General features: G+C 38.9%; 2 protein-coding genes across 3 annotated transcripts; both read right to left on the bottom strand.

Moving 5' to 3' along the window:
- Positions 1–465: 465 nt before the first annotated feature.
- LOC149716476 (uncharacterized) lies at positions 466–1,399 on the bottom strand. Its single transcript, XM_089843941.1, has 2 exons — positions 844–1,399; positions 466–743 (listed from the first exon to the last, which is right to left on the bottom strand). The coding sequence occupies exon 1, from the start codon at positions 1,200–1,202 to the stop codon at positions 897–899; it is 306 nt and encodes a 101-aa protein (XP_089700067.1). The 5' UTR covers positions 1,203–1,399; the 3' UTR covers positions 466–743; positions 844–896.
- A 3,776-nt stretch (positions 1,400–5,175) lies between these two features.
- On the bottom strand, positions 5,176–14,135 carry LOC149716475 (uncharacterized). Of its 2 annotated transcripts, XM_089849202.1 has the most exons (9): positions 14,022–14,135; positions 9,978–10,410; positions 9,864–9,908; positions 9,699–9,787; positions 9,504–9,629; positions 9,009–9,197; positions 6,490–6,543; positions 6,313–6,403; positions 5,176–6,248 (listed from the first exon to the last, which is right to left on the bottom strand). In XM_089849202.1, exons 2-9 carry the CDS (start codon positions 10,406–10,408, stop codon positions 6,140–6,142), a joined length of 1,134 nt encoding a protein of 377 aa, XP_089705328.1. In that variant the 5' UTR covers positions 10,409–10,410; positions 14,022–14,135; the 3' UTR covers positions 5,176–6,139. The 2 variants fall into 2 exon arrangements, 1 of the variants encoding a protein (XP_089705328.1); XR_016371593.1 differs by having other exon boundaries at positions 6,171–6,225; positions 6,313–6,543.
- Positions 14,136–18,313: the final 4,178 nt, after the last annotated feature.

The raw sequence follows: 18,313 nt of genomic DNA, 5'->3' as shown, positions 1-18,313 counted from the left end.
CCAGTCTTTAATTCTTTTTTTCAATTAGACACATTACTTTTACAATAATTCGAATGAACCCCTTAAATTTTACAATAAATCAAATCGATTCCATTAATTTTACAATAATTTGAATCGAACCCATTACATTAACAATAATTCGAATGAAACCCAATTACATTGTTCTACAAAAATTGTTCAAAATGGGCGTCGTTTGAAAGATTCACGAACACGTTCAAAGATTCCTGGCGTGTTACGGATGCTATCACATCCATCAATTATCCTTTGTCGTAAGTCTTCGACATCGCGAACTTCACTTCGGTATACCAAGTCCTTGAGATGTCCCCAAAGAAAAAAATCGCATGGGTTGAGATCGGGAGATCTTGCTGGCCACGCAACAGTTCCGCCTCGACCAATCCACCTCCGGGGAAACGCGACATCAAGATACGCTCTAACTTGAAGACTAAAATGGGGCGATGCGCCATCTTGCATGAACCACATTATTTGTCGCAGTCGTAACGGTACGTCTTCTAAAAGCTCCGGTAAATTGTCACGCAGAAAGGTCAAGTACGCCTCCCCATTTAGGCTCGGTTGCAAAAAGTTAGGCCCAATTAAATTATCTCCTACAATTCCGCACCAGACGTTCAAACTAAACTGAACTTGATGTTTCATGACAGTGGTAGCGTGCGGGTTTTGTTGCTTCCACTCGTGATAGTTATGCAAATTAAGCATCCCGTCACGCGAGAAATTGGCCTCGTTGGAAACTAGCAAAGTACGCGGAAAGTCTAAGTCATTTACCCGTGCCACAAACCACTGGCAGAAATCGACCCGTCTCGGATAATCAGCTTCGTTTAAAGCTTGTACCTTTTGCAAATGGTATGGGTGGAACTGATGTCCTCGAAGGATTTTCCAGACGATTACATGGTTAGCGCAGAATTGCCGCCCGACGTTCCTGGTACTGGTTGTTGGTAATCTTCGAAAATTGTCAAAACGGTGTCCTCTACATCCTCGGGAACAATCGACGCACGAGGTTCAGGTCCCGACGGTTGAAGTTTCCCGGTATCTCTCATGCGTCTGTCGACTGCCGTAAATGTTTGTCGATTGGTAACTTGTTGTTGAGGAAAGTGCTCCTGGTACAAGCGCCGAGCTTCCACCGCATTTCCCCGAGCCAGTCCATACATAACATGGATATCTGAGTACTTTGCATTCGTGAAGTAGACCATGATTAGTTCCAGATAAGCTTCCAAATGTCCACGTACGCCATGAAGCACGTTAAGGAAGACACATTTAAGCCGTCTGTAAAAAACCTACAACTTCTGACGTTGAAAACTACCCTAATGTTTAGACCAACACAGCATAATTGGTTTTTAACGGAGGTGGATAGGTCGAGGCGGAACTGTTGCGTGGCCAGCAAGATCTCCCGATCCCAACCCATGCGATTTATATCTTTGGGGCCATCTCAAGGACTTGGTATACCGAAGTGAAGTTCGCGATGTCGAAGACTTACGACAAAGGATAAGTGATGGATGTGATAGCATCCGTAACACGCCAGGAATCTTCGAACGTGTTCGTGAATCTTTCAAACGACGCCCATTTTGAACAATTTTTGTAGAACAAAGTAAATGGGTTTCATTCGAATTATTGTAAAAGTAATGGGGTTCGATTCGAATTATTGTAAATGTAATGGGTTCGATTCAAATTATTATAAAATTAATGGAATCGATTCGATTTATTGTAAAATTTAAGGGGTTCATTCGAATTATTGTAAAAGTGATGTGTCTAATTGAAAAAAAGAATTAAAGACTGGTCAGTTTTCAGTACATCTGAACAAACAAGTAACCGATATTTGAGCTACTTTCCTTACCTTTAATTACAATCATTAATAAAAACAAAGGGATTAACGCTTTTGGCCGTTTAACACGTTCAAGGTCTTCCACTAGGTTTGAACTTATTTCGATCATTGCCTTATGCTCAATAATCGAAAACAATTGGGTCAAAACCACAATACTAGTGCTATAATTCTGCAAAATCTCCTTGTTTTTCGGTCTACTTTTGAGAGCCCATAACGTCGCAACGGAGCGCTTTACCCCAAAACGTCATAGGACCTTTCGGACTCCTTTTGACCTAAGGAACATGCCTGTTAATTCGTGCCAGACTTTCCAGAAACACCCTGTATAAATGATACCTGGAAGTATTCGTTGCCTGGATTTACTAAATCACATTCATCATTTCGTATGTTGTATTCCATACTACACGTTTGCCTACGTCGACCATTGCCCCTGAGCTGTAGTATGCCGGCTATTAGTTACGTGCCGGTGTCAGACAGTTCGCGGCCAGGCATAATGCGCCAAGGCTCGGGCCCCCTCGCCACGACAAGGCCTCTGACACCATCCCCTGGGGGCCACAGGGGGAGGGGGATATATGGAAATAACTGTATTCCAGCGTTTACTTCATCTTGCAACAATATAACTAGCTCGAACTTAATACCGATGTTAGTAACAAAAAGTGCATCAGTCAATATTACTAGGTGCCTTAAAAACCCGACGACATAGACAATTAATGGTTCCAGGGGGCCTATTCTGTAAGCTTCGAAAGCGAGTTGTCGATCGACATCTCTCTCGATCTCGAAAATCACAAAAATGGTATTCTGTAAGAAGTTGTCGAACTTAAACATCTCGATTATCGACAAAGTTGTCGAACTAGATATCGACAGGGTAGTAGCTGTCGAGATCGTCTTTTCGATTCGAGTAACCCTTCTTTCATGAGTTTTAATCTTAGTGTAAATAGTTGCCCTTCTACATTTAGCTCGCTTTGAGTTAGATAATCAAGCTAGAGAAATTATTAGGTGAATTTTACGAAGACACCGTGTTGTCAGAAGTATATCAAATTTCATATATACCTCTGGTGTTGTAATGTTAACGCCCAGGCCAAACAGTCCCCCTTAAATTTTGCAGGGACGTTAAATAAATTGCTTTTAATCTATAGCCATCTTGAAAAATGCTGCAAGGAATGTGGAATAATGTCTGTGCTTTTCAACCGATTCCCCTAACATTAGGTACACCGGTACACGGTATCAAATATACAGGCTTTGTGAGTTTTGGGGTATGATTTGAAACCATATTCTAAAATGGCGGCCCAAAAAGTAACAAAGATGTCCCGACGGGCAACGATGCTGAAATTAATGCTTGAATGCACGGCCATCTTGAAAAAAGGCGGCGAGAAATATAACTATCCTTTCGGAATAACGTCCTACTCTCGAAACCGTTCGACTAAAAATAAAAAGTGTCTTATGGGTTTTTGGGTTTGACATGCCGTCATCTTTTAAAATGGCGGTCGAAAAAGTAACACTAATGTTATGCCCCTTTGCTACTAGTTAGAGATAAATCTATACGTTTAGAGCAGTCGTATAAAAACTTTAGCCTGTAGATCATAGTTCATGGTTATGTAAATAATAATATTGTATTAGCCAAATTACTTTTAAATACTTATTTTTATACTGTCTGCTTCAAATTAGATCGCTTAAAACCTGCAAGAATTAAACTAAACTCTCACATCCTAAACAAAAATAAACGATCTTATTTTTTCGTCCGCTAATAATAGTTTCAAGTTTCGCGCCTCCTAGAGTCCTTATTATGATTGGTCCCATGAAACGGAAGTGCGTTACTCTTTCGACATCTATGCTGTTCTCGAAGATCGAGAACTCCGGTATCGAACTCGAACGATACATGTTATAGAATACCATTTTTCGTTCGAGAAGGATCTCGATCGATACGACTATCTTCGAGATCGTGTTCGCTTCGAGATCGAGATCGACATCTAAGAAAATTACAGAATAGCCCCCCAGGTACACTTTTAGTGGTCGAAAACTTTACACCCTCGTTTGTTGAGAGCTTAACACTCGTAAAATTACTGTCGTTATCCCATTCAATAGCATGTTACAACTAACGAAACTCCTTTCACTCCGGTGGTGAATTTCCCTTTTCAAACGTGTCCCTAAAGGTCGGTAAATAACAACATGGAACCTATAGATGATTGGAACGGTAATGATCAATGTGGTAAATACAAAGTAATGATATATGAGGTTTCTCTTGATGATATTACGACCTATTGTAGCAGAGTACCATGCAGGTGTGACACATGTACGTGATATTGGGATGTAAATGAAGTGTACCTTTATGCTTTTTGTGTAGGATTGACGAACGAGACAAGGCTGTGCTGACAAGAGACTGAGCCATGGAACAGCAAGGTCATTAGACCTTCGTCCTTATTGTATTGTATTGTATTGTATTGTATTGTTGAAGGGGGTGACGCGTCGCCGCGTCGAGCACCGATACCAAAGGTATATTGTGCGCCCCGAGCTGGTTAGACTGCGAAGAGTCCTGTCGCCTCGATGAATCGGAGAATCCGATTTGCCGAGACAGTGGAGAACTGGTTAGGTTCCATAGTATGCATGTCAAAATGTTCAAACCTCATGGCCGCGAGGTAGTCGCAGCTACAGACGATATGGGAGGAGGTTTCCTCTACCTCCCGGCAGAACCTACAGAGTGGGTCATCGTTGATGCCCAATAAGTGCAGGTGTCTATTCAGCCGGCAGTGTCCAGTGAGGAGACTGATAACCAGCCTAATTTTACTTTTGGTAAGGGCAAGCAGTTCCTTTGCCCTAGTAATGGAGGGACCCGGGATAAATTCCTTGGCTTGTCTCTGTCCATCCATGTCAAGCCAGAGCTGCAGTTGAAGTGCAGACATCCGGTAGTGAATCCTTAGGCGAAATGATGCCATGGGGGATGGGAACCGCAGGCTTAGGTCCGAAGAACTTCGCCTCAGCCCCCCTTTTGGCATACATATCAGCCCTCTCATTGCCCAGGTATCCGCAGTGTCCTGGCACCCACAGCAATTGAACCTTGTTGCGGGCAGCCAGTGAACCCAGCAAATCCAGACAACTGAGGACTAGTCTTGAGTCAACAAGGCACTGATTCAGTGCCATGAGGGCGGCCTGACTATCAGAATAAATCTGAATCGTCCTTGCGCGGTAATTGTTCTTGATGCAGAAATCCGCGCATAAACAAATGGCCATGATTTCCGCTTGAAAAACACTGGCAAAATTGCATCAAATGTCACGCCAAGGTATTTGACCTCGGTGGACTTCTTCAAAACCTGTCCAAAAAAGGAAACATCATTGAAGAGATAATTGGTCCTCTTCCGGGTAAACGGTATAAGGACAGTCTTGTTGGGATTGACGGTGAGGTTAACTTCCCTACACCATTCCTCAACAACATGCAAGGCAGTTTTCATCAGTGCAGCGATAGTTGCAGGGAACTTCCCTGTAACAATCACTGCGATGTCATCCGCATAGCCAGAGCAGTGACACCCCCCCTCCCCGAGTCGGCCCAGCAGCTCATCCACCACCAGGCACCAAAGAAGAGGGGAAAGAACCCCTCCCTGAGGACAGCCACGGTCGGTGGAGATCTCCAAGGATTCCACGAGAAGAGACGCCGTCACCCTACGATACGTGAGCATGGATTTTATGCAACGACACAAAGTGTCGTCAATACCAAACCGCTCCGCAGCGCGAAGAATAACTTCACTAGAGACCCTATCAAAGGCTCCCTCAATATCAAGGAAGATGGCTAAAGACATCTCCTTGAACTCGATGGCCCTGTCAAGGCAGTTTAAAATGCCATGGAGCGCCGTCTCCGTAGATTTGCCTTTCTGATAGGCAAACTGAGCAGTGGACAGGGGAGTATGGGAGAGAATTCCATCCCGCAAATACCTGTCCACCAATTTCTCTAAAATCGTTAGGAAGAAAGAGGTAAGACAGATGGGTCTAAATGCCTTGGCCTCAAGATAGCTCGTCTTCCCAGGTTTGGGAATAAAGATAACCTTCGAGCGCTTCCAGATATCCGGAATATGCGCCAGAGCAATGCAGGCCCTCAATATCCTTCGTCCTGAAGAATCCCAGCGTATAAGCGTCGGTCGAGCTCTTCGCGAGTTAGAACCTTAACACATCACACAACTAGTGCTCATCTAGAATGCGCCTCATCTAATTCGAGAGTACATTTCACTCATGCCTGTTGGGTCCCGAGGCTGCAAGGTCGACCAGATACCAAACCTATAGACCACGGACGTTCGGAAGCAACTACTAGATGATCCATTGCATCCTTCAACCCATAAACCAGATTTGAGTCGATCTCCATGTCAGAATCAATCTACCCAGGCACAGTTTCCATGGCTTACAGTCTTGTCCCTCTGGTCCAGAAACATGCATACATCTGTTTTATTCAAGATGTGGTCCTACATAAGAAGTAAGAACGCATGCACACGGAACTCCCCTACCGTGCGGGAAGTGCCCGTTGCGATGCAGTTGACGTCCAATGTGTTACACCTACATTCCACAATGGGTACCCAGTGTTTCCTTGATATGAATCTGGCAGTGTGATCAAAGTTGTAGTGTAATTAATGAACATTTTGTAACAGTGTTTTACATATCTATACGGGTGACGACAAAGATACTTAGGCAAGTATTGATGAGTTTGTACGGATTGGACAGCAGTGGAGGCAGCTCGCCTGTAAATGCAACGCATAGATATTAAATTATTAATAGCTTGCTCCATGTATTGGATAATAATATCTATCAATAAATTAACAGTTAGTGATGTGTAAACGGTGATGAGCGTGTACACAGTACATGCAATTTATTATCAGTCGCCGGGTTATTAATGGTGAAGGTACTGCATTTAGTGCATGCAATAAAGTAAATAACCATCAGCGTTAAACGCGATGGAAATAGTGAATGCACACCAAAGAAGATAAAGAAATCTTTGCGAGCACCCCAAGAATTAAAGCACATAAACAGTATATAGCCGTACACATTGAGTGAGAACAAAGACTTGATATAGCAGAAAGGACAATAGCTCAATAAATTAAATAATAATAAACGTTAAATGCCACGCATGTAATGCACGACATAAATAAAAGAAGAATACTTGATAAATGCATACCAAATAGAGCAATTAATCGATAACAGTTTAATTGAATAAGGAATTACACGCCACTAGGGCAAACGATGAAACAATGTCAAAAGCCTGGATAATTATTTTGCAATAAATAATGTATATTCTAAAGAAGCCAACCAGTAGCATGTTAGGTGGTTAAATCAAAGATAAGAAACCAAATTGACCAATAAAGCAAATAATTGAATAAAACATTACAATACATACAATTTCAAGGTCAAATTGCATGTCTATTTTAGCATGCAATAAATAAAGCTATTAATTCAAGAAACACATTAAATAATGTCAATACCAAAAGCGTGAGGAACTTGGCATGCAGTAAACAAAGCAAATAATTCAATAGAAACATTAAAGTACAATTTCAATACGATAAAGCGTGAGGAACTTAGCATGCACTAAACAAAGCAAATAATTCAATAGAAACATTAAAGTACAATTTCAATACGAAAAAGCGTGAGGAACTTAGCATGCAGTAAATAAAGCAAATAATTCAATAGAAACATTAAAGTACAATTTCAATACGAAAAAGCGTGACGAACTTAGCATGCACTAAACAAAGCAAATAATTCAATAGAAACATTAAAGTACAATTTCAATACGAAAAAGCGTGAGGAACTTAGCATGCAGTAAATAAAGTAAATAATTCAATAGAAACATTAAAGTACAATTTCAATACGAAAAAGCGTGACGAACTTAGCATGCACTAAACAAAGCAAATAATTCAATAGAAACATTAAAGTACAATTTCAATACGAAAAAGCGTGAGGAACTTAGCATGCAGTAAATAAAGCAAATAATTCAATAGAAACATTAAAGTACAATTTCAATACGAAAAAGCGTGACGAACTTAGCATGCACTAAACAAAGCAAATAATTCAATAGAAACATTAAAGTACAATTTCAATACGAAAAAGCGTGAGGAACTTAGCATGCAGTAAATAAAGTAAATAATTCAATAGAAACATTAAAGTACAATTTCAATACGAAAAAGCGTGACGAACTTAGCATGCACTAAACAAAGCAAATAATTCAATAGAAACATTAAAGTACAATTTCAATACGAAAAAGCGTGAGGAACTTAGCATGCAGTAAATAAAGCAAATAATTCAATAGAAACATTAAAGTACAATTTCAATACGAAAAAGCGTGACGAACTTAGCATGCACTAAACAAAGCAAATAATTCAATAGAAACATTAAAGTACAATTTCAATACGAAAAAGCGTGAGGAACTTAGCATGCAGTAAATAAAGCAAATAATTCAATAGAAACATTAAAGTACAATTTCAATACGAAAAAGCGTGACGAACTTAGCATGCACTAAACAAAGCAAATAATTCAATAGAAACATTAAAGTACAATTTCAATACGAAAAAGCGTGAGGAACTTAGCATGCAGTAAATAAAGCAAATATTAATTAAACAATTTAAAGGCCAAAGTGCATGGGATTTTAGCATGCAGTAAATAAAGCAAATATTAATTAAACAATTTAAAGGCCAAAGTGCATGGGATTTTAGCATGCAGTAAATAAAGCAAATAAAGCAAATATTAATTAAACAATTTTAAGGCCAAAGTGCACGGGATTTTAGCATGCAGTAAATAAAGCAAATAAACAAATATTAATTAAACAATTTAAAGGCCAAAGTGCACGGGATTTTAGCATGCAGTAAATAAAGCAAATAAAGCAAATATTAATTAAACAATTTAAAGGCCAAAGTGCACGGGAATTTACCATGCAGGAAAAAAAAAGAAATTAATTAAATAACCAAAATTTAAATGAAGCGAAGAAAGGCAGTGGAATAAGTATATACAGGCAAATAATAATGTACGCATGTGTCTTTAACATGCAAATTATAAAGAAATTAGAAAGTCCACTTAGGAAATGATTATGATTAGTTTTTAGGATCAGATTGATTTGACTGTCGGCTCAATAATGTCCTAATTTTTTCGGCTTCTATAAGCCTGGCCTCAGCATTTATTCTGTCCGTTTCACGCCTAAAGCCTAAATTTTCATTAATACCTTCAAGTACGTGAAGAATTTGACGCTGAATATCTGTTGACGCTTCCAGCGTAAGCCTCTGATGTTTCACCTCTTCCTTCGTTTCCTCCGCTGCCAACCTCTGACCTTTGGCCGCCTCGGCGCACTCATTGGCTGCAACAGCGATCTTTTCCTTATGAGTTAGAGGTCGTTTTCTGGCTTCCAATTGAGCTATAAGACACTTATAGTTAGTTTATAAAACCTAACCAACCATAAACGCTTAGGTTAATAGCGATCTGTCTTGTGACATGGATGATGGAAGCAATACTAATTAACTGGGGTTTGTCTTTGTCCCGCCTATTTTATTAACAGGTCGTAGTGCACAATAACCAATACAACCAGTGTTTCAACAAAAGAAGCCAGTGGTATTGGATATGTGTCACAAAAGAGAAGGAATATTTCCAATGTCTGTAACTGCTTTCATTGTGTTTGGGGATAATAACACCAATGAACAGAACAGGCTAAAATCAAACTTACAAGTTCCTGCTGCTTCACTGTTGGAGCAGCTTGCTTCTGCCTCTGGTGCAGGAACTACAGGATCAGTAGCGGATTTAGGAGGGCCACTACCGGAGCAGCTAGCCTCGGCATCACTAACGCTAGCATCTAGGAACATACATGCATACTATTAATAACCATTCATTAACGGAATAGAAAGATAATTGTTCATCGTACCAAAGACGGACGAAAAGGATGATAAAGTTGTGGAGTCGTCTATGAATGGTTGCAAAATGGCATTTATCTCCACATCCAAATCCTCATTACTAATTGAATAATAATCCCGCCATGTTAATTTGGTTAACAACAATACCAGCAAAACTTAAGTTTAGTTCCACAAACCTTTCAGCCAATGGGTCCGGAGTTGATGGTGCAATGCAAGAAGACCTGTGAAAACAATGTTTTAACTGTTTCGCTCTTGATTATATAAACAATGTTCTGAGAAAAAGCACGTACGGGTCATATTGAGGAGCTGACGATGGACCTGCAACAGACTGTGCAATCCAGTTACGACCAAAATCATAGGCTCGAGAGATCCCTTGCATTGAAACTTTAGGAATCAATGCGGCAATCCTCGCCTCAATTGGTGTAAGCGGTTCTGATGCATTGGTACCACCACCAGTTTTACGTCTCTCCTGAGCAATGGTTGCCGCCTTCTTACGTACAACTCCTTTCAGGTTGGACCACTTCTTCTTGACCTCCGCGTCCGTGTGCTGCTGTTGTTTGACAGCATTGACGCGTTCGGCGATGCGGCTCCACATCTTTTTGCGCTGCTCAGGGGTACAGCCATACTCATTCAAGACGAGTGAAGGAACGGCCTCGAGCTGGGTCACCAAAGTTTCAATTTCATCTAGGGAAAATGGCACCTTCTTCGAAGAACTTGACATTTCTTGAAATTTCAGTGTAAATCATGAATAAAGGGTTAGAATACAACATACTCAAGTATACATTTCTAGCAGAAAAGCTCAGTGGAAATGTAGTAAAACTATATATTACTACAGCTTTGTTTTAGAGGACTAACACATGTTCCTGCAAACACTAGTATAGTTAACAGATTACAGGAAGAAAAGCGACCTAAGGGGCGAAACATTGTTGCAAGATAACAATGAAACGTATTGCAAACATAGAGCAAATCAGCAAACCCAAACAATTCATTAGCGATTAAAAACACATATTGAAAGCAGATAGTCCACTATGATATATGGACTACTTTTGCCTGTAAAGGTTCACACTGCATTACGTTCACAGGCCTGCCTACAGCCACAAATAATTGCTGAAGATATTAGCATTATGGTAAACGACTTGCTTACTTGTAGAGCTCAGTAAAATGGGTTAAGAACATACATGGGGTGAATAGAAAACTTTACGGTCATTAGAAGTATGTATTTAATTAAACATCACAAATCGCTGAAGATTTCTGTTTGAGGCTTAGTAGGCACAGGCGTGCGCACGGGTCGGGCAGGGTGGGCCCTGGCCCGACATGAAATGTTTCAAGGGGGCGCAAAAGCCGGAAAAATAAGGACGCAAAATTTGGGTATTAGTTCTGCAGACTGCAGGAACATCAGCGAAACGCCGAAAGGGAACGGAAATGTGAATAACAGAGCCACTATGAGAAATGCGATGGTCAGACGGGGGACGGGAAAATTTTGTGTTCTCTCGTATAGTCTCGGGTGTTAACCCTTACAAAAATCTTCTTTAGAACTCTTTAGAAAATTCCTTGGGAAATTTCTTTAGAAATCCTTAAGCAGTTCTTAGGGAAATTGGGGAATATTGGTTTCTTTTTCTTTGGAAAATGCTTTGGAAATAACTTTGGAATTTTCTTGGGAAATAACTTTGGAATTTTCTTGGGAAATATCTTTGGAATTATCTTTGGAATTTTCTTGGGAATTATCTTTGGAATTTCCTTGGGAAATAACTTTGGAATTTCCTTGGGAAATAACGTTTGAATTTTCTTGGGAAATATCTTTGGAATTTTCTCGGGAAATATAGGGAAGATTATGGGGTAAATTAATCTAGCCCTCTAGAAACGAGGATAGTTCTCACATGCAGAACCATATCCCAATGCAGGGAGTGCAGTTCTAATATGCTGAACAACACTTCTTATAGCACGGGCAGTTCCCGCATGCAGTGCGAAACTGCTTATAAAGTCAGACATATAATCGACTTAAAAACATCCGTAAACGGCAGAAAGTTTTAATCTTGTGCAATTGTATGGGTTACTAAGGGGGTTTTGGAGGCTTCAATGGCCAAGCAGTAGATACAGATGTAGTTGTTAAGTTTAATAATGTATTTTCACTGAGAGTTTTTTGAGTACCAGAAACGCGTTTAACCTAATTTTATCTACAATATTTTTTAAAAAATATTTATTTGGGACTCTAATTACGCTCGAAATAAAGATAAAACATGTCACAAAAGAATTAATTTAAGGTTAATTTTACTTTTCAAAAGCGAAAGTTTCGACTGCCAGCTTATACTCCCTGCATGTAAATCTAAACAACACGATTTTAATTACGTGTATTTTACTTTTAATTTAATTTATCCTTTGCATAAACACCTCACGAATTATTAAAGGAAAAAAAAAACGAAAATAGGTAAATATGATAAACCATTTCAGCAATTGCTGAGCCTTAGCTACGGGACAAGCCTTTGTGAAACGTTTTTAATTATTTAGCTATCAAGTCAATGCCTATGCAGGAAAACTTAAGCAAAACAATTTTGGGTAAAATATTTTGAGATAATTATATGTAAAGCATAATTGCTAATATATCTGCTGGTCCTTTGAAATTCATCTCTAGAATTCTAAACGAATTTCATTGGAAAATTAACCCCTGACCTTCTTTGGAAATTTATCTCAAGATTTCCTTAAGAATTTCGTTGGAAAATATTCCATAGACGTTTTTTGGAAATTTATCTCAATAATTCCTATCGAATTTCTTTGGGAAATTAACCCTAGACTTTCTTTGGAAATTTATCTCAAGAATTCTTTAAGAATTTCGTTGAAAAATATTCCACATACGTTCTTTGGAAATTGATCTCAAGTATTCTTGAAGAATTTCGTTGGCAAATATTCCCTAGATGTTCTTTGGAGATTGATCTCAAGAGTTTCTAAAGAATTTCTTTGGAAAACAAACCCAAGACCTTCTTTGGAAATTAATCTCTAGAATTCCTAAAGAGTTTCTTTGGAAAATAAACCTTATACATTCTTTGAAAATTTACCTCTAGAATTCCTAAGGAATTTCTTTGGAAAATATTCGTTAAACCTTCTTTGGAAATTAATCTCTAGAATTCCTAAAGAGTTTCTTTGGAAAATAAACCTTATACATTCTTTGGAAATTTACCTCTAGAATTCCTAAAGAATTTCTTTGGAAAATATTCGTTAAACCTTCTTTGGAAATTTACCTCTAGAATTCCTAAAGAGTTTCTTTGGAAAATATTCGTTAAACCTTCTTTGGAAATTAATCTCTAGAATTCCTAAAGAGTTTCTTTGGAAAATAAACCTTATACATTCTTTGGAAATTTACCTCTAGAATTCCTAAAGAATTTCTTTGGAAAATATTCGTTATACCTTCTTTGGAAATTAATCTTTAGAATTCCTAATGAGTTTCTTTGGAAAATAAACCTTATACCTTCTTTGGAAATTTATCTCTAGAATTCCAAAAGAGTTTCTTTGGAAAATAATCGCAAGACATTCTTTGGACATTTGTCTCAAGACTTCTTTAGGAAATTCCAAAGAAAGTCTTTGGGAATTGTTCCTTTAGGAAATGATCCCAAGGGCTCCATAGGGTTCCAAAGAATGGCCTTTGGAATTCTTAAGAACATTTTTGTTAGGGGGTAGGGGCGCAAAATTAACTAGGCGGCCCGACCTTACTGAAAACCCTGCGCACGCCTGTGACTACTTGTTCATTTCGTTATGAGCGGCTAAATGTGCGCCTGTTTTTGTTATTATCAACTGAATAAATTTCCCCCCTTTTCCAAAATAATACTAAATTTTGTATGTTTTCACCTCAAAATGTTGGAGTTTTTCCAAACTATTGCTAATTAGCTTGTTTATTGTCACCTTTTTCCACAGTATTGTTATTTTACGTCATATCTACCCTAAAAAGCTGCCCAGGTTTAGCCACTGTATCTCTTTTCATATATCAAGCTCATTGATTTGAAACCTTCTTGTCCCAATGAATTTGGTTTCCATTATTCATTTTTATTCTATATATTATTGTAACTTGCCAAATGTATTATTATTCATTTAATTCAGTTAAAGGTTCAGGATATTCGACATACATAGTAATTAATTGTTTCATAGAGTCTTACCCACCTTAAGGGAATCAAATTTGACGAACACAAATAACCCTTTACTTACTTTCACAAGACACGTGTACTAACTACTTATTTCAAATAAATGTAGCAGACGAAATAGAACAGGCTTGTGCGGTTTGTAAGTTAGATGGCGCTATATACCTAAATTGCACCGACCTTTAACGATAATTTACACTGTGCACTGACCTTACACCCTCGGTTCAGTGTCAATTAAAATAAAACTGAACTGAACCTCAATCTTTCCTCGATTGTAGGAACACCCAATCACGTCACAGAATCCAAAATAGTGACGAAAGCGCTTCCGCCACTCAGAAGAGAGAATCCAATTTCGCTCCTGACCAATGAGCGACGAGAATCCAAGTGGGCGCGGAAGGCTAAGCCTGCAGAATACGGCGGCTGGTTTTCGAAAGAAAATCTTTGGCACTCTCTCTCCTGACTCGAAAGGGAAGAGTCACCCAAAAAAAATAATAAAGAAAAATTTAAAAACTAAGTTCTTGCGGAAATAATATCACCTAAACTAAATTAAAAGAAATAATAGAAAGAAAAAACCGAGTAGTCAGCTTTTTCAGTCGGGCGATCTACTAAAAATTAAAAATTCTCTCCAAGAGTAAAATAAATAGAAACAATAAAAATCGGCGATAAGAAAAAAATCGGATTTTACTAGCAATTAAAAAATATTAAAAACAAACAAACAACTGCTGCGTATCTTCATGGTGCCGAAACCCGGGAGTAAAAACTGAACGGGCGTTTAAAAAAAATGAGCAAAACATGGATAACGAATTTCAAGACGCGGACGAACACAGTGCCGCGGAAGCCAGGCTTGAGGCTGAAATTAAGAATGCGCTACGCGAACGACAGTACGCTCGAATACTACCTCGGCAATAAACGCGTTAAAAACTTTAATTTCTGCGGCTACCTTAGACGCGGATGACATCGAGGACCAATGTGCGATATTGGACTTAAAAGAAAATAGTTTAAATTCCTTAAACGACAAAATCGCGGAGTGTCTGGATCCGGAAAAACATGACTTAAAAAAGGAAAATGATAAGGTGGAGGAATACAAAACCGCGATTCATCTCATCAAAACGCAAGTAAAAAGAAAATTAAAACGGGCGGGAATCACTTTGGATGTCAACAATGGACACGAAGCCTCGTCAGCCAGCTCAACGGCCTCAAATCAAGAATTCGCCGCTAATCTACTTCAGCAAGTGGCCAACGATTCGAGGTTGCCGCCACTCATCATCAACAAATTCTCCGGCGATTTTACCGAATGGACCGGATTCTGGAGCCAGTTCTCAACCACCGTGGATAGCAAGGCAGGTCTCTCAAAGGTACAAAAATTTTGCTATTTGAAGTCTTATCTAGTAGGCGAAGCTCTACAAACGATTAAAGGGTTAAACCCTTCGGAAAAGAACTATGATTCGGCTGTAGTATTATTACGTAATAGATATGGCAAGGAAGACGTAATCTCGAATATCCATATGCAAAAATTAAATAATTTAAATCCTGTACGTAGTTCAAACGATTTACGTGCTTTAAGAGAATTTTACGATGCATGCTAAATTAATGTTAGATGTTTAGGAGCTCTAGGCTATGATACAATGGAAAATGGATCATTTTTATGCCCAAAATTAATTGGGTGTCTACCCCGAGATATAAGATTAGAATACACTAAAAAACGCGGCAGTTCCGCTGAATGGTACCTACACGCTTAAATTGATTTCTTAAAAGGGGAAGTAGAGAGTAGGGAAACGTGTGACCAATTTGGCGATATGCATAATCAAAGTGGTTATCAAAAAAGTGAAAATAATGCGGAAGAAAGATTTAAATTTAAACCCCCACGTCATGAGTTCAATCGTCCCATTGACCAAAATCACCAAATTGACCCAAACCGTCGTTTTGAAAACAAAAACCAATTTCGAAATTCCTCCGCGGCCGTGTTAAATACCTCAGTGAGAACGCGTAACGTTTTCTGTATTTTCTGCAAATCCACTTGCCATCCTACTACCAACTGCGCTAATTTCACGCTGGACCAAAAGAAAAGGATGATAACCGAAGATAATCGTTGTTATATATGCACGCGATTCGGGCACCAAACGAGCGAATGTCCCTCACACTATAATAGCTGCCGAATTTGCGCGGGAAAGCACAATGCCGCCCTCTGCGAAAGAAATGAAGTTAACAAGAAAACTATCAAGAACAAGATGGCCCCGGCCATATTAACGTTTTGCCTTGGCTAGCTAAATTTATTGTAAGGTGACCCCGGCATATATACTTTACGATTATTTTTTTTCTTTTAAATATCAAATATCATTCCAATTATGAATAAAAATAATCTAGCTTGATTTTGGGTTAAAGATTATGAAACGAGTAAATAATCAACTTCTGTCCAATGAACTGGAACAATTTTCTTGATATTTTTGTTGCAAACCTAATATTTGTGGGATAATTGATGCGTTTGGGTACTAAAATTATTCATTGATTGAACGCTAATAGCAATATGCAACAAGCGCTTAGAATTAGCCCCGAGTCATGTTCTCTTGAAACTTGACGCAATAGAAATGAAGTAATTTGCATAAGCCCTAAAGAACAACGCTAGACGGGACACGGAAACGGATGGTGGAGATAAAGAACAGAGAAAATCGTACTAAAAAGAAGGCAGGCCCGATATATATTACCGCCAAAAACAACCTCATTCCTTTTTGTTTATGACGTACTAAGCGTTAATTAATCAGAGAAGCTGGAACCGAAAAAAACTCACAAAAATCTCATAATATTTGTGCCAAAAAAGTTAATTTAAAAACAATTTTATATATTTTAATTTAGTATAAAACAATTTTAGAACTAAAAATGGGGTTGAAGGGAGGCCCAGCCTGCCAGCTAGGGTCGGACTAATACTTTTCCGAACCTCTAAAACGCGCGAAAGTAAAAACTTAGTAAGGAAATAATTTATAAATAAAAATGTGGTTGAAGGGACGCCCAGCCTGCCAGGCAGGGTCGGACCAATACTTTTCCGAACCTCTAAAACTCGCGAAAGTAAAAACTTAGTGAGGAAATTTTTCTCAGGCTTACAGGATTGGCAACTCCCTATGTTCGACGGCAGCTTATTCAATATAAAATTTGTTCTAGCTTTGGTTCTCAGCACGACCCTGGTTCCTATACTGGAGTGATTTTGCGGTAATCTATAACCTAGTTTTAAGCGTGCTGACAACATACGAAAGAAATATTTCGAGACAAAAGACGAAAAAATACTGATATTTAGGATTTAAAATCTCGACGTTTTAAATCGGAGTGAAAGAACTTTGACTGGTAGATGGGCCCTGATTAGTAGTAGATTCGAACACCAACTGCCTCTCTAGTAGAGGACTGCAAAAGCTTTGGGAAAACTCCAACTCCATAGAAAGCCAAGGGACTCCCTCATTTTTGGTCGGAGTTGGAGTTGGGTAAAATAAACCATTTGGCTTTGGGTGGCTTTGAGAATATTATCTCTGAAATGGAACGGAGTCGGAAGGGAGTGGAAATATTTCGAAAACTTCTACGGGAGTCGGTCGGGACTGGATTATTGTTGGATTCAGATTCCGCGCCAAGAACGAAAAAAAGTTTCACTAGTGCCACCGTCCGGAGAAAACGCGGAGCTTGATCTAGGGGGAAAAAATGGCAGGCCTGAGACCTGTAGCATCAGCGGCAGTGTATGTGACGTTTAAACTTATAATTCAGTGCCAAATGAAAATTAGTACTCGAAATTTCTTGCAATCAGAAGAGGATATTTTCAAAAATGGTAAGTGTTGAAAACCTAATCACCCTAATATTAACCAGATTAGTTATGTAAACTCTGAAGCCTTGGTCATAACATGAGTATAAAAATTGGTAATACTGTTTTGTTTTGTTTAGTACCTGTTGCTCTCTCTCTTGTCAAAATTGCTACGAGTATTACACATATTTTCCAAAAGATCCTACTGAAAAAATTCAAAAAGCTCTTCAGTCAAACTTTAAGGGATATGAATTCACACAGTGTGGAATTAAAAACGAAAAAAAAAACACTTGTTGCTTTAAAAAAAGTCTAATTTAAAAGTACCGAAGATTGGCTTTGAAGTCAACCCTTCTTATCCATTCTTGGGGTGTTCCCCTGACGGAATAGTCAACGATAATTTGGTCGAAATGAAGTGCCCAGTCATTGGTGATGTAACCGCTTTTCTAGTAACTAGTAAAATATCAGATTCCCTTCTGGCGGTTAACATAAGATATGCGTTCTCAAATGAGCTCCGGGTCCAATTATTGTCTAGGGTGTGATGGCTTCATGGAAGAGAACAAGGCGTACGAGGTTAAATGATTTCTTTTATTTAAGCAATTACTTTGGTATAATTCGCGGTATACTCTTCGCGACTAAGGCCCAGCAGATCGTCTTCTGCTGGTACCCAGGGTGTGCGGACCCTCCGTATTCTTCGTTTGTACTGGGCCGCGACTCGTTCCGTTCCCAA

This window comes from Phalangium opilio, unplaced genomic scaffold (genome assembly GCF_054372755.1).
Source record: "Phalangium opilio isolate 3A_F unplaced genomic scaffold, DU_Popi_V2 ptg000009l_1, whole genome shotgun sequence".
Taxonomy (NCBI): Eukaryota; Metazoa; Arthropoda; class Arachnida; order Opiliones; family Phalangiidae; genus Phalangium; species Phalangium opilio.
This window is presented reverse-complemented; position numbering and strand designations above follow the sequence as displayed.

What these genes read in the sequence shown, in the direction of transcription:
- LOC149716476 (XM_089843941.1), bottom strand. Translation starts at nt 1,202, where the DNA reads ATGGTCTACTTCACGAATGCAAAGTACTCAGATATCCATGTTATGTAT.
- LOC149716475 (XM_089849202.1), bottom strand. Translation starts at nt 10,408, where the DNA reads ATGTCAAGTTCTTCGAAGAAGGTGCCATTTTCCCTAGATGAAATTGAA. An exon ending in TCAGCTCCTCAATATGACCC is followed by an intron (nt 9,909 to 9,977) that starts GTACGTGCTTTT and finishes TTGTTTTCACAG; the next exon opens with GTCTTCTTGCATTGCACCAT. An exon ending in CCGGACCCATTGGCTGAAAG is followed by an intron (nt 9,788 to 9,863) that starts GTTTGTGGAACT and finishes TTATTCAATTAG; the next exon opens with TAATGAGGATTTGGATGTGG.